The sequence below is a fragment of the Aulonocara stuartgranti genome, assembly GCF_965226115.1.
Source record: "Aulonocara stuartgranti genome assembly, chromosome: 9".
Taxonomy (NCBI): Eukaryota; Metazoa; Chordata; class Actinopteri; order Cichliformes; family Cichlidae; genus Aulonocara; species Aulonocara stuartgranti.
In genome coordinates, this window is record NC_138960.1 from 12,633,851 (window position 1) to 12,650,530 (window position 16,680).

The 16,680-nt window shown below is 37.6% G+C and overlaps 1 protein-coding gene across 1 annotated transcript; it reads right to left on the reverse strand.

Moving 5' to 3' along the window:
* Positions 1 to 1,219: 1,219 nt before the first annotated feature.
* On the reverse strand, positions 1,220 to 4,698 carry LOC309714724 (myelin-associated glycoprotein-like). Its single transcript, XM_082547386.1, has 6 exons — positions 4,565 to 4,698; positions 4,331 to 4,406; positions 3,790 to 4,173; positions 1,748 to 2,053; positions 1,406 to 1,666; positions 1,220 to 1,317 (listed from the first exon to the last, which is right to left on the reverse strand). Exons 2-6 carry the CDS (start codon positions 4,401 to 4,403, stop codon positions 1,241 to 1,243), a joined length of 1,101 nt encoding a protein of 366 aa, XP_082403512.1. The 5' UTR covers positions 4,404 to 4,406; positions 4,565 to 4,698; the 3' UTR covers positions 1,220 to 1,240.
* Between the last annotated feature and the right edge of the window lie 11,982 nt (positions 4,699 to 16,680).

Below are 16,680 nucleotides of genomic sequence, written 5' to 3' on the forward strand. Positions count from 1 at the left end.
TATCCAAGTGTTTGGATAAAACACATTTGCAGTTTTTTGATACTTTTCCTTAATCCTTCGATGTTAAATGCATCTCACTGTGTTGAATGAGTGTTTAGGATAATTATTTTGTATGTCTTGCTTTGTGGTACATAAGAATGAATGAGATTTGAAAAATAAAATGTAATATTGTTACACCTTGTGAGTCCATATGTGTCTTACTTTAATATGGAAAAATGCCTACCATTTATAATCTGGAACAAAATAAATAAATAAAATAACCCCAAACCAACTGCAGAATCATTGGTCGCTGTTTTATTTTGTATTCTGACTGAAAGACCCTGATGATATGTGGAATTACTGGAATTCTTTGTATTTCTAGGACAGCTTGACTCTGAGGAAGTTCTTTCACAGAGTTTATTCACAGAGTGTAAAAAAGTTCAGTGAAGAAGATGTTGATGAATGTCAGACTTTGCAGTTAAACACTTATAAATTTAACACGTGTGTCTTAGGCATTTTTTAGTCAGCAAAGCTTTCCACAACATCAAGCAAATAAAATCCAAGAATTTGAATAAAAGATTTAATAATTACATTAATTCCAGTTGTTGTAATGTATTGCCACTTCACATTTGCAAATGTAAAGAACACAAAATACAACTTATTAACTGCTTAATTTCATAATTGTATTGTACATATACAATTAAAATAAAGGGTTATTCTATTCTATTTGATAAGGCAGAGTTCTTAATTTAATATTTTTTAATAAAACATGCTTTAATGGCAACCCCTTAATTTTCACTAACATTTTGGCAAAATCCCACTTTGTCAAAAATTGTACTTAGTTTATTATTGTGTGATGAATCAGAAGTATCACAGTATTGCATTTGATCTTTACAGAATTGCTTTCAGGATGGTTTTGTTGCATTTGGACATCATTTGAACAACATCTTTGTTAACTCTGATACATTTATACCAAGATATCTAACATACAAATAAATCACAGGAGAGCACACACAGCATCTGAGCATGGAAAAACTGTATAAACATGATCATAAACAAAGGAGCTATATTTAATCACCAGGAAGAAATAAACAGCAGTTAAATTGAGTACAGTATTTAATTTAGATTTGAGAAAAATTAAATGTGATTTGAAACAAATATTTTTAATGTGCAGGTAACATATTTGTGTCAGCAACTTTTTTTCTGTTTTCTGCTTTGAAGTGTGATACTTACCAAACAAAAACCATTAAGCAGAATAACATTACAGAAGTAAGAGGTCAACAATCCCAATGATTCCACCAATAAGTGGCCACAGTGTGACTTCAGATGAAATGAGACCTAAAGAAAAGATCAAGTAACAACAATTAATTTTGCATGGACACAAAGAAAAACTCATTTGAGAACAGATCTTGGCTACAGCTGTTACCTGCAACAGTCACACGAATCACTGCTGATGTCTGATTACCCAGATCATTAGTGGCCACACAGTAATAAACTCCTCCATCTGTTACATTGAAGCTGTAAATCTCTCCTTCAGATGCTTTCACAGCTCCATCTCTGCTCTTCTTGAACCAGGTGAAGTTGCTGACTGGAGGTTTGGCTCTGCTGAAGCAGGTCAGGTTCACCCAGCTGCCTGCTGACACCAAACCTGATGGACTGATGGATGCTGAGGTGTCTTTAGGAGCATCTGGAGAAAAAAAAATGAAGTCCTTTAAACATTTTTTTAATGACAGGATAAAAAAAAACAACCAAACAACGAGTGTCTTACATGAAACACTGAGAGTCTCTTCTGTCTCCGCTGTCTTGGTGTCGTTTCCTTGGTTCACAGGATATCTGGCAGAGCAGCTGATCTTCTTTCCATCATGTGTGTCTGACAGAGTGATGTTCTGCTGGATTTTAGTTGTAAAGCTTCCATCTGTGTTTTTCTCTATTTTGTTGTGAGAGTCTTGTTGGAGATTCCAGGTGAGTTGAGGAGGGGAGTGTGGACAGGGAGTGAGAGCTGAGCAGGTTATAGTGACAGACTCCTTCTCCTTCAGATCACCTTGGATTGTAATATTGGGCCTCCAAGGAGAATCTGTGGTTTCACATGAAACATTTCGTTACACCAATAACGCAGGAAATAGAGTCAAGAAAAAGATGCAGATCAGTGATACCATTGGATAATAAAAAATATACACCGTATGTAGTGGACAAAAAGTATTTGCATACATTTTTAACATGTTTTTAATTTTTCGTGGTTCTCTAAATATGTTTGAAGAACTAAAAAAATGTGTGTAAAAAAGTAAATAAGATATTGTACAAAATACCATTGCAAACTATGTTATGATTTTCAATCGCTGTCAGAGAACAATGCTCTTTTTGTATCTCATTGTAAGCACAGGCAATAGTGGAGAACAGAGAGAATCGCAGTAGGATTCTAGTTTGTGATGACCATTAGTTATTTTCCTTTGAAATCAACTTGTTATACAAACATGAATATGCATTCACATTGTGTATTTTGCATTATTGCATTCATGCTTTAACTGATATTTTAATTTGTTGCTTTGAGTTTTACTAGAAGGAGCCACTAAGAGTTTTTTCTTCATTTGCATGATTTTTTTCGATTTTTAATTTTCTGTTTTCTTGCAGTTTTGCTGAAGGCTTGTTCATTTTTAAGGGCTTTGCACAAGTAGCAAAACTTGTGCAAAGCTGTTAACAGTGTGAAATATAGTTCGTATTTTAGGTTTTAAAAACTGTGTTTACTATACACTGTAAAATAAATTGTAATATAAAAGTATTTTACTGTGTATTTTACAGTTTTGCACTGTTCTTCTAGAACATCATTAAATTTACATCAATAGACTGTGATTTTACATTTCAAATGTAAATTAACGTAAAATCACTGTAAATCTAATAAAACATAATTTTCTTGTTTTTTAAATGCATGTCTGTACATATGCATACTTAGATTGTTAAAATACATTCACAAATGTATCATCATTTCACCAATATTTGTCCGTTATTTGAAAGATTGAACTGTTAAATTCAAATGTAATGCTATGGAAAAATATATAAAATGATTCTTATAAACTTTTTTTATATCAAATAATAATTATTATTATTGTTACTTAGGGCGATCGTGGCTCAAGAGTTGGCAGTTCGCCTTGTAATCAGAAGGTTGCCACTTCGAGCCCCAGCTCAGAGACTCTCGGTCGTTGTGTGCTCGGGCAAGACATTTCACCTACCACGTACTGGTGATGGCCAGAGGGGAATTATAAAGTGGAATTGTAAAGCACTATATGAATGCAATCAATTATTATTTAAACCAACTGTTAACTGTATATTTTTGTACATTTCAGTATTATTATTCATATTGCCGCATTCATTGACCTTGTTTATAGGTAATTTCATTGTTTAATCACGTTAAAATGTTCTTAATTTAATGTTTAAAAGCACTTGAAAAAGGCAAAATCCCATGTAAAATTAGGCAACAAACTGTATTGTCATTACTGAAAATAACCGTATTTTTATGAGAAAGTTATTTTCTGTTATTTTCTGGTATTATTTTGGCTCCCCAGCTGCCGGAATATTACTTTTTTTTAGGATTTTTTTTTTTTAACGGTGTAGAGCACTTGTGAACACATTATGAATTGTTTTTTTTTTCATCCCCCATGTCTTTGTTTCTCATGAAATGAAGTTACAATTTTCCATTACAAATCAATTAAACAGGTTGATTTGCACATTTGACCACAACTGCTTTGTGTTGTTTACACAAAAGTTGTAGCTGTTTAGGATTTATGTTCTTAATAAATTGAAAGAAAACTTTCTCACCTTTAATTGTTATTTTAAGAGGATCACAAACAGCTGTTGCTCTGTAGGGCCAGTTCATAATTCTGAAGTAGTATGTGTTTGTATAATTTGTGGTTAAATTGGAAAACAGAGTGGTGCAGTGTTTCTCCTTCAGGTTTCCTGTAATGTTCATTGGATAGATGTTAACTGTCCCACTGCTGTTGAAGATCTCATTGTTTGGATGTGCAAAAATATCAGAATGATTTTTAATCCACACTCCAAACACAGGTCTTGTGCTGTCAACCTTTTCTGTTCCAATTTCACTAAAGTTACATGGGATTTGTAAACAAGATCCACTCAGAGCTTCCATCTCTGTTGGTGCAGTGATGAACAGGTGTGAATCTTGAGGACAAGCAGCCAAAGTGCCTGGAAAAGGTAAGAGCTAAATTAAAAGGTGCAAATCTGAATGAAGATAAAAATTATAATGACAAAATCAACTCCAAGAGCCATGGATTTACTTCGTAAAGTATATCTATCTTCACTGATCTTTCAGACTATAAATGACTGTAATGAGACGGCTCACTTGGAATAAGAAGGAGACTCAGTAACATGATGTCTGTCATGATGTTCACAGACTGGACTGTCACAAAACTCATCACCTGGAAAAAAAATATAAAAAGACATAATTAGACAAACAAAAGATTAAAACAGAAAATCATGTCACAAATTTCTAAACCTAAGGAGTAAATTAAGGCAGTTACTTTTTAGAGTATTATACAATTTTATATAATTACTATATGTAAAAAAAAAGTCTTACCAAATGATCAGGCTGCTACAGAGGAGAGACGACAACGTAAAAGTCAATGTGTGATTTTAGCAGAAACAGAGTGAGTGAAACACTTCTCAGTTTAGATGTTGTAATGTCAAAGCAAACAGGCCTGTGATGCTTTGGGCTTTCTGTCGTTCTTTATTCAGTCAGTCTTTTTATGTTCCCATCATGCACTCTGCTGACACTTCAGATGCTGCCACTCCCACCTGTCACCTGTCCTGACCCTCCTCTCACATTTTAACGTGTTCCTCATTCCCTCAAAATGTCCCTCATACATAAAGCTGCTCATTTCCATCAGTTGTCTTTTTACTTGTCTTTGTCTGAGCTTTCCAAAGATGTCCAAAGATTTTGTTACGTCTGGTTCAGTTTGGGTAAGAAGGAAAAACAGCCGAGTCCGTGTAGGTGACAAACATAGTGATTTTATTACATGCTTCTAAGACAGAAGCATGGGAAGACAAGCGTACAGCCACAGATCTCCAAAGAGTGGACCGTTCCCCATCCTTATATAACCCATCACACAGTTAGACCTTACTGGAAATGATAACAGTCTCCCCATAGTCCAAAGTTCTCTTTATACAAACATCAGATGATACTTTAGAGAAAAACAAGTGTGTGACATGGCATGTTGTGCAGTTCTGTGAGCCTGTGTGTCCAACTAGAGAATGTCCTGACATGACCTCCCTGTGTAAATAAGGGTAAACGTGCGTGTTTACATAACTCTCTATGTGCATGTTCTGATGTAGGCCTGCAAATGAATTAGAACAAGGTCCTGCTGGACCCTCCAGTTATGGACGGTGAATACAATGCTGTGGATACCATTTGAGACTTGATTACAATGATGATAACCTGCATACATTAATCTTTACTCAGATTACCATAAATATAAAACAAAGATTATACTGTCCTCAGATTCCACAATGATAAATGATTAATGATTGATACTTCTAATTATAACTGTGATCATAAGAATACAAAATAAAATATCTCCTGGTCACAATTTCCAATTTTTTTATTCCTGCCAATTCTGAGCTTCATTTTCTGTGACCACTGGCTACTTTGACCTTTGCATACTTGTTTAATAACGTAAATTTAGACTTTTCATTTTATATCCCACTCCTGAGTTGTACTCTTAGTCCATAGATCTGATCACTTAAGACAATAAAATAAAAGTCTCACTTTTCTGTGAATAATAAAGTGCGAACTCAAGTTCATTACAGTATGTGTATGTGAGTACATCCTGCAAAGGCTGCCAGTCTATCTCATGGCAGTTAACCATTCAGGCTCACATTCACAGCTATCTAAATCACCAGTTAATCTACTGGTCTACACTATCTGCATGTCTTTGTATTGTGTAATGAAGCTGGAGTACCCAGAAAGAACTCACAGACAGGCCCTGGCTGGATGGTGGATTCATACTCACGGCCTTCTCGTTGTGAGGCAGTGGTTAGTGTCTGTGTAACTGTTTTATCATACTGTTTTATCACACTTTTAATATATTTACAGAGGTGCTTTTTATGCTAGCCTCCCTGCAGTCATTTGGACAAGTTTCTTGTTATTTAAGACATTTATTTCCATCTTCTTCTATCCTCCTCTGTCCTGTGGCAGTCAAATCCCAGCACAGAGCAGCTGATCTCTTCATAGTTTTCTTCCTCTGCTTCTTTTTTAATTGACAGTTCTTAAGTAACCTGCTCTTCATTTATTTCATACAAGAAAATAAATCATAGATGATCTATCATATAGACCTTCTAATTTTGTAACCACCTGTTAGATATTTTAAAGTAAAAGAACAGATTGCTCAGGTACAGGTACTATAGTAAAAAAAAAAAACGATCTGAAGAGAGAAGGAGAAGTCTGTTGAGCTTGATGCTTTAGCTTTTACTACCTGTAAGTCCAGAGAGAATTTCTCCTTCTTTATCTGGGACTGGAGACTTTTCCTTGTTCCCATCTTGAGACAATATCTCACATTTTGACTGTTTCTGCAGGACACTCACTTTTCCGAAGTCTGGTTTTTAATCTCCACTTGGGAAAACAACTTGTGCCCTTTGGGTAGTGACAGATTCCTAGAAATTAGCTGCCTCTGATAGCTCTGGTAGCTGGCTTCGTCTTTAGAGATAGGGCAAAGAGCGGGTCCATTCAAGAGGGGCTCAGTGTAGAGCCACTTTTTCACCATATCAAAAGAAGCCAGTTGAGGCGGTTCAGGCATGTGACTAGCATGCCTGCAGTGGACCTTTTGGGTGGGGTAGAACCCAGGTACTCTGGAGAGATTTGGCTGGATAGATATAGGTATATAGCATGTGTCACTTTGAGTTTGATTGATGCCTTTGACCTTGGGACTTTCCCACCTGTCACCTGACTTGAAGTTTTGTTGCATCACTGTTCTGGGTAATACACCAGATCAGGGATGCATCAGAATCTTCGGTCAAAGCACATATGGCTGCTTATAGACACAGATTGATCATGGTAGTTAGCCTGCTTCTGTCAATTTTTCCTATGTTTTCTGTTAAGTAAGTGTAGGTGGCAGCTGGCCATTAGTTGGAGCTTGGAGGAGGCAACTTTAAACTGGGACCTGACATGACTGGCATTGCTCTGCTTAGTTCCTACTGCAGTGATCCTGTTGCTTCTACTCATACTATCCTATTCTGTTATCTTGTAATATTGTACATACGTCAAAGGTTTAACTGACTGATGAAATACACATTGCTACACATATTATGCACATTATCAGACACATTATTAACTTTCTAAGCTTATTGAATACAAAGTATTCAGCAGCAGTCATGATAAGAAAGCGGCTTGATTTAACAAAGGAAAACTTTCTTCTTGCTCCATGATCAACCTCCAACTGTTAAATGTTTACTCAATATTACTGCAATGTAACAACAAAGTCAGTTTTTTCTAAACCCAAAACATCCCTTTCACATTCCCATAGACTGGGGTTGTCACCGAATTAGCTTCTGTGAGAAAAAAAAAGGCTTTAGGTACTGACTTGCTTTTAGAACCAGCCTTAAGTGGCCTTTAGAGAAACTACAGTTTTTACTGTATAAAATATCTTACACTACAGTTTTTACTGTAGTGTAAAAACTGTAGGAATTCCTCCTCTCTATACTTACACTCAATGAGCTCCTCCCTAACAAATGCCAAGTTATTTTCTCCATACTGTTTATATGTGCGTGTAATTTCATCGCAAAAATCCAACATCGGTGTACTCAAGTGCATAAGATGGAAGACAATTAATTCTGAAAAAATACAAACCAAGAGTTGTTTGTTGACAGTATAGTATTTTTTTTAACCTCTTACCACCCACCGGGTCCCTGGTGACAGGCTAGCCATGTCAGATGCCAGTCATTTAAGCGACCAATAATTTTTTGGAATTTAAATTGTGCTGACTCACTTTGTTCAGCACAACCCAGAGTAAAATGAAACATAAAACATAGTAGAACTTATTTTGTTAGACACAAGAACAATTCGAGCATCTTTTTTGGGAGCCAAGCCCAGGCTTAAAAGTTTTGCCGTACCCCTGGGACCAGCGCAAAGTTGTGTGGCAGGTCCTGGCATGGAAGCTGAGGGTCCAGCCAGCCGGAGAAAAGACCGGTTGATGCCTGGATGTGCATTGGAGCCGCACTACTCCCACAGCGCAGACTTTGCTACCTGCACAGAGCGTTTCAGGTGTTGCTTATGCAAAAGAGAATTGCAACAATACAGCGTGTTTCTCTACTTCAAGACGCCTGCAACCTTTCACACAGTAAGCATGTCTGTTATAGCCTGCGCTTCATAAATGTCTGTTTGATTATTCAAACCTGGTTTAAAACGTGACTCATTTGTTGTCCAAAAACCTTTCCTCTTGATATGGAAAGTTACTGATTTAAAAATATATGTATATTTTCAAGTTTTTAGCTGGATGTGAAACATATGATAAACTCTTGAGCATATTTATATTGCAAAATCCATAATGGTTATGGCAAAATCTTTACCATAGATCATTTATAGGGAACAAAAAAAAAAGAGGAAAGGAGGATAAAGTGTCACTTCAGCAAAGCTGCTGGGAGACAGAAGTGTTCACACGTTTTTAACAAAAGGCTTAAAACACAAAACTCTAATATCAGTTACAACTGGTAAGATGATGAGTTTTACTTCTCACTGTCCACATTATGGTATGCTACTTTTGCTCTGTGGGACTGCAAAAATGTCTTTGTATTGATGGTATAAACCAGACTTTGTACTTTTTACTGTTTTTTCTTCTTTTGTTCACTCCTAGGCTGATAAAAAATCCAAAGACATTCGCTAACCACAAACACAGAACCCACTAACTAAATAACTATTAGCCTTACCTTCTGCTTGGATTTTAGATGTATTCCTCATGTTTACAGTCAGTCTACTATATAGGACTTGCTGCTTACACCCTGAGTTACACAATGAGTCTTTCAGATGTCCACAATGGAATAACCAGCTGCACACGTAGTTACACTGGACACCGCATGGTCTTATTTTTATTAGCCCTCGACTCAGTGGCAAAATGCTTACAATTAGTTACGGGGTCAGTTTCCTTTTCATCAGAATTATTTGCCTTCATCCAGACATAAGTTGAGCAATGGTTTTTACCAATTTCTCATTAAATCATAAAAGGAAGCTGGATTTAAAAAGAACATGGGATGTAAGTTAAGGAAATACAAATATAAGTGTGACTATGGAGCACATCTCCTTCAGCGTTCATGATGACCCAAGTGGATGACATCAGGTGTTTCTCTCAGTCAGCTGACCAACTGTCTAGGGAAAAAAATCAGCTAATAGTTATTTAGCTAGTGGGTTCTGTGTTTGTGGTTAGTGGATGTCTTTGAATTTTTTATCAGCCTAGGAGTGAACAAAAGAAGAAAAAACAGTAAAGATGTAGACTGTGAAAGTCTGGTTTATACCATCAATACAAAGACATTTTTGCAGTCCCACAGAGCAAAAGTAGCATACCATAATGTGAACAGTGAGAAGTAAAACTCATCATCTTACCAGTTGTAACTGATATTAGAGTTTTGTGTTTTAAGCCTTTTGTTAAAAACGTGTGAACACTTCTGTCTCCCAGCAGCTTTGCTGAAGTGACACTTTATCCTCCTTTCCTCTTTTTTTGTTCCCTATTAATGATCTATGGTAATTAATAAAGATTTGTCATATTGTCCCTATAAAACACCATGTTTTTATAGAAATTATTATGATACAGAGATTTAGATTCTTGTTGCACGTTGTGCATGAAGTAAAAAAGTAATTTTATTAAGAGTGAATGTACTTTTATGTTTACCAACAGCTCGCGAAGTCCTCGGTCCAAACTGACTTTATAGTTTATAAATGTCAACTCAGAAAGCTCCTGTCGTGACCTCTCATCTGCAAGCATGCACAACACACACACACACACACACACACACACACACACACACACACACACACACACACACACACACACACACACAGATTTGTTTCTCTTTTCATGTATATCCTACTACTAAGATGAGTGATTGAAAAAGAAAAACAGCTGTTTCTATAAAGCAAAAAGGAGAAAAAAAAGATTTCTAAAAAGGGAAATTTATTTTATTTATTTTTATTTTATTTTAATTTTCCTCAAACGTGTCAAATATATATTTTTATGTATATTTAAATGTCCACTGAGCTGTGAGCCATGGGGCGGTAATGCACTTTAACATTGGTTGCCAACCAAGAAGAAGAAGAAGCTATGAGCCAGGAGGAAGGGGGTGAGTGAGAGAGGGATTCGTTTATGCTACGATTCAGCACAGCAAGGGCGGGGGTGAGTAACTCAAATATGCTGTTAGCATGTTAGCTGAGCGATGCTACTGTGAACTGAGGAGCTATTATCTTGATGTGAGTTTCTACTCAGGGTTTTTTTCTTCCAATTCAGAGCAGAAATGTTTTTCTTAAGAAACTGGCTGTTGTTTATTTTCCCCACAATTTTAATTTAAAGCTAGATATATTTCTACTGATGAAAATAGTTTGCTAACAGCAACAGGGATGAGTCAGTGAGTCAGTTGGGCTTGTGAATCATGATTCACGAGTCAGTAAAGTGATTCTCGAGTATTGAACAATTCGTTCACAATTCACACTTCACTATAAAGAAGAACTCAGTAAGTACAAACAACCATAGTTTAAGGACATTTTCTAAAATAAAAAGGATTCATCATCTGCAGTTTGTGGGGGAAAAAAAGGTGTCACATTAACCCTTTAAGACCTACCATAGAACCAAATCCGCCACAGCTTATATTATATTTTTACATGCTGTGGAGCCATTTTTGGGAGCATTTCAAGTTGCTATACATCAATACAACCATTATAGCCCAAATTTTAATGATATGTATGCATTAAGTGCATAGTAATTACATAAATTGCAAAAAAGTGCAATAAACTACAAAGAAATTTAAAATCGTTTTTGTTTTTTTAACATATATTTCTAGTTAAAGAAATTTAAGAGGCTTATCCCTCAAAATTCTAAATACAAAAAAGTTGCACAAAATAGTTTCCTACCACAGGAAATTTACTTTAAGTGTCTTCATAGTTTTATTTTTGAAATACACCAATTTTTATATACTGCAGGAAAAATGAAAATAATTAAATAATAAATAAATAATAAATAATAATAATAAAGAAACGACACAGAAAGTCATAGAGTCAAACATAACTTTTAAAAACACCAGCTCATAAGGTCCTGATGGTAAAAAACTACATTTCCACAAAATGACGTCACTTCCGGTTTCGGGCAGGTCATGGCGGACATGCGATAGTTCACGCTGATGGATGTAGGAAGTGTTACAAACAGCTGATCGGATCGGCAAAGCGTGTTTCTGGAACATTATGTTTTTGTTGCTGCAAGTGCATTTTATGCAGTTTTTGCAAAGCTTTATGTGGAATATGTCTGTGAAGGTTCTCAGTCATCCAGGTCATCGTAGTCAAAGGAGCTTGCAAAGAAAAGTGTCTGGACTTCTTTAAGTTGCTTGAAGACGTTTCACCTCTCATCCGAGAAGCTTCTTCAGTTCTAAGGTCAAATGGTGGAGAGTCCCAGATATAAACCTAGTGGGAGTAACAGAGGGACAAAAGGACCCCCTGATGATCCTCTAATCGCCTGAGCCAAGGTGTGAAACTGGGCGTGGGTCCCAATCAGCCAGAGTTTCGGGTGTGTTCATTGTGAAACCTGGCCCCACCTTATCATGCGAATTCCTGAGGTCAGATGGCCCAGGATGTGAGTGGGCATTAAGGCGTCTGGGAAGGGATCTCAAAACTGGATTATAGATGGCAGACAGTTGGTGTCGTAAACCCCCGCCTCTGTTCAAAGATGGTCGCTCACAGTGGACATAGATGGCTTCTTTCACTCCTCTTTCAAACCATCTGTCCTCTCTGTCCAAAATGTGAACATATATGTGGAACTATATGTGGAAGGAAACTGTGACCGAGGACAAGCTGATGGCATAAGATGTAAGTACAACTCCTCCGGTTTCATATGAAAAAAAAATTATTGCGCTAGCTTACGTGGTTGCAGTGCTACCGGGATTTAAAAATAGTTACGCAAAACAGAGCGTGCCCGCTCCGACCGGCTTTAAAGGGTTAAAAACAAATCAGTAGATTCACAAATTATGGATACAGACTCTTTTCAGCTATAGAGGTAGAGGTACACTTCATGTACTGATTAACATACAGTTCAAAGACTTGCATTAGTGTGCGCACTTGGGCACCTTTTATTTAGCGTGGTTATAACATTATGGATTTTGCTATATAAATATGCTCAAGAGTCTATCTATCTGTTTGACATACAGCTAAAAACTTGAAAATATACATGTATTTTTAAACCAGTAACTTTCCTTATCAAGAGGAAAGGTTTTTGGACAACAAATGAGTCACGTTTTAAACCAGGTTTGAATAATCAAACAGACATTTATGAAGCGCAGGCTATAACAGACATGCTTACCGTGTGAAAGGACCTTTATGCTGCGCACTGTGACTCACAGCAATGGTCCCGGGTCAGCCCTGACTTTGTGTTAAACTAATCCTAAAGTAATAATGTTATTTCTAATCACTGATATACCACAACTTTATCCTTTCAACAGCTAATGAAAGTTAGGGGACCTAGCTTCTATCGGATATTTATATAGAGATCCTCCAGCTTCAAACTGTATCACCCTTCAAGGACCTGAAGCTCCATAAAGCGCCCCTCCGACAGCCAAACCCATCTGTTCTCCGATTGAATAGTTAATTTTGTGATTGACATGACATTGACCAATCAGATGAAAGGAAAAAAATAGGCTCAAAATTTGTAGTTGAGTGCAGAGTTTCACATGTATTTTTTGGCTAAGTCCACATACAATCTTTTTTACACATACAAATCCTGATTTAAAAGTACAAAAACTGATTTACAAGTACAACATATTTATGACCACAATTTGAGCCCATAGTCTTTTCTCTGGCTGGCTGGACCCTCAGCTTCCATGCCAGAATCTGCCACACAACTTCGCGCTGGTCCCTGGGGTACGGCAAAACTTGTAACCCTTAGTCCGGCTCCCAAAAAAGATGCTCGAGTTGTTCTTGTGTCTAAAAAAAAAAAGTTCTACTATGTTTTATGTTTCATTTTACTCTGGGCTGTGCTGAACAAAGTGAGTCAGCACAATTTAAATTCCAAAAAATTATTGGTTGTTTAAATGACCGGCATCGGACATGGCTAGCCTGTCACCAGGGACCCGGTGGGTGGTAAGAGGTAAAAAAAATACTATACTGTCAACAAACAACTCTTGGTTTGTATTTTTTCAGAATTAATTGTGTTCCATCTTATGCACTTGAGTACACCGATGTTGGAGTTTTGCAATGAAATTACACGCACATATAAACAACAGACTCGTTCCCGGTGGGTGATGGGCTCCGCCAGGGCTGCCCTTTGTCACCGGTTCTGTTCATAATTTTTATGGACAGGATTTCTAGGCGCAGCCAAGTGGCGGAGGGCTTTCACTTTGGTGGCCTCAGAATCTCATCTCTGCTTTTTACGGATGATGTGGTTCTGTTGGCTTCATCGGGTGAGGGCCTCCAGCTCGCACTGGAGCGGTTCGCAGCCGAGTGTGAAGCAGCGGGAATGAGGATCAGCACCTCCAAATCTGAGGCCATGGTTCTCAGCCGGAAAAGGGTGGAGTGCCCACTCCGGGTTGGGGATGAGTTCCTGCCCCAAGTGGAGGAGGTCAAGTATCTCTGGGTCTTGTTCGCGAGTTATGGGAGAAGGGAGCCGGAGATCGACAGACGGATTGGGGCTGCGGCTGCAGTAATGCAGACGCTGCACCGGTCCGTCGTGGTGAAGAGGGAGCTGAGTGTAAAAGCGAAGCTCTCAATTTACCGGTCGATCTACGTCCCTACCCTCACCTATGGCCACGAGCTGTGGGTAGTGACCGAAAGAACGAGATCGCGGATACAAGCGGCAGAAATGAGCTTCCTCCGAAGGGTGGCTGGCCTCTCCCTTAGAGATAGGGTGAGAAGTTCGGCCATCCAGGAGGGGCTCAGAGTTAGAGCAGCTGCTGCTCCACATCGAAAGGAGCCGGCTGAGGTGGTTCGGGCATCTGACAAGGATGCCTCCTGGGCGCCTCCTGGGTGAGGTATTCTGGGCATGTCCCACCGGGAGGAGGCCCCGGGGCAGACCCAGGAGACGCTGGAGAGATTATATCTCTCGGCTCCTGGGAACGCCTTGGTGTTCCCCCGGATAAGCTGGAGGAGGTGGCTGGGGGTGGTCTGGGCCTCTCTGCTTAGGCTGCTGCCCCCGCAACCTGGCCTAGGATAAAGCGGATGAAGATGGATGGATATAAACAGTATGGAGAAGATAACTTGGCATTTATTAGGGAGGAGCTCATTGAGTGTAAGTATAGAGAGGAGGAATTCCGACCGTGATTTCTCATTCATGTACTCTGCATTGTGCATCGTATTGAGACTGTATATATATGTCCTTGTACCATGATTATTTCTTTTCAGAATAAAGGGCTAAGAAAGAAAATATTTAAGTTGAGTTAAGTGGTAAAAAAAAATTCTTCATAGACACTGGAGTTTTTGGAAAACTTTGGAACGTTGAGATGTTCTTTTTTTTGTTAGATGTTCAGTATAGTAAGCCATGTAAATAATAAATCTTTGATATAATATATATTTTGTCACTACTTATTTTTTTTAAATGAATTGAAAAAAATCAATGTGAAGCGTTGTTTGGGAAGCTAAAGAGTGAGCTCTTTTCAGTGGGCTGAGCCATAAGAGAGCTTGAATTATCATCATTACTGCTTCGGTTCACACCAGAGAACTCTGAGTTTATTTAAAAATAATAATATGATAAGTTAACATACATGTCTGTGTTTTCATATATGAGATAACATTTCCTGGGGTGCCAATTTTTTTTTTTTCGGGTTTTTTGTCCAGCTCTAGTGAAGTTCACCTCGATGATTACTACTTAAGAATTAAAACATAGATGTGCAACATGTCAAGACTGATTCTTTCTAAGCCCTAGTTTGGCTCGCAAAGGAGTACATTTACACCAAGTGTCAGATTTTGGCTGACATTTAAATGGATTTATGATAAGGGACTCATTAAATAAAAGCGGAAACATTTAAACACATTGAGGAAGCTCCTCAGACAAACAAATTCCTGTAATAAAATTACCCAGTCATGTGGTCTGCCATTCTGTGTATTATCACCTCTTGCAATAGCTGCAGCAGTCACATTTGTGGTTGTGTTTATTTGGTTTAAATGACTGATTAACTGATTAACTTGCATTAATGCAGTTATAGCGTTAACATCAATTTAACGAGATTAACGCTGACAGCACTACTTAAAAATAATCAATTTGCACCCTGATGAGACTGAGCTAAAACTTTTCAACGTTTCAGTGTTCTCATAGCGGGTTTGTGATAGGAGAGCACGACTCAGGAGAGGGATAAAAAAAGCAAAGAGTTTTTAATTAGGGAAAATATAACAAAACAAAAATTTGATACAGACAAACAAAGAAGAAGTTCATGAGCATGGCAACATTAACTCATAAAGCAAAATACTGGAAAGCTGAGGCACAACAATAATGCGGAAGACAGGAAATGATGACATAAGCTGCTTAAAATACTATATACCTAATGAGAGAATGAGGAAAGTGGAAAAAAATCAATTTTATTTATAAAGTGAAAAATAACAACTATGGTCACCTCAAGGCACCTTACATTGTAAGGTAGACCCTACAATAATAAACAGGTTACTATGTAAGTGGAGGGACAGGTGAGGTGAATCTAGAGAAAGGTAGGTGGGAGTGGCAGCAACTAAAATGACAGCAGAGTGCATGATGGGAATATAAAAAGCAGACTGACTGAATAAAGAAAGACAGAAAACCAAAAGCATCACAGGTCTGTTTGCTTTAACATTAAAAGATCTAAACAGAGAAAAGTCTCATTGTTTCATCAACGACAGCAGTATTATTGTAATTCTTTCTTTTAATACTTTAAGTACATTTTCCTAATTTTAACAATTTCATTCTTCTAAAATTTTTCCTGTTTCCTATTTTATTTTCACTACAGGAGTAGTGTGCCTTCTCCATAAACATTACTTCTGTATCATTAACTGTAAAATTAAAATGAACACAAATACAAATCAGCTTGATGCGTCACACAAAGAGGTGCAGAAACGTCCCACACAACCACAACTACATCATTGCGCACACATACAAAGAGAGGGATGGATGAAATGCAGTACTTAACTCAATAAATCCAATAACAATATTTAAGGAGCTAACCTGAATGCTACAGCTCAAATTAAGTTATCTTATTTTTGAAAGGAGGATAGCATAGAATAGCATAGAGAATCATTCACTTTGGCAAACATGCCACACAGGAAAGAAACGACACAGAAAGTCATAGAGTCAAACATAACTTTTAAAAACACCAGTATAAGCTCATAAGGTCCTGATGGTAAAAAACTACATTTCCACAAAATGACGTCACTTCCGGTTTCGGGCAGGTCATGGCGGACATGCGATAGTTCACGCTGATGGATGTAGGAAGTGTTACAAACAGCTGATCGGATCGGCAAAGCGTGTTTCTGGAACATTATGTTTTTGTTGCTGCAAG

What these genes read in the sequence shown, in the direction of transcription:
- LOC309714724 (XM_082547386.1), bottom strand. Translation starts at nt 4,403, where the DNA reads ATGAGTTTTGTGACAGTCCAGTCTGTGAACATCATGACAGACATCATG. An exon ending in GAGTCTCCTTCTTATTCCAA is followed by an intron (nt 4,174 to 4,330) that starts GTGAGCCGTCTC and finishes TACCTTTTCCAG; the next exon opens with GCACTTTGGCTGCTTGTCCT. An exon ending in GATTCGTGTGACTGTTGCAG is followed by an intron (nt 1,318 to 1,405) that starts GTAACAGCTGTA and finishes TCTTTTCTTTAG; the next exon opens with GTCTCATTTCATCTGAAGTC.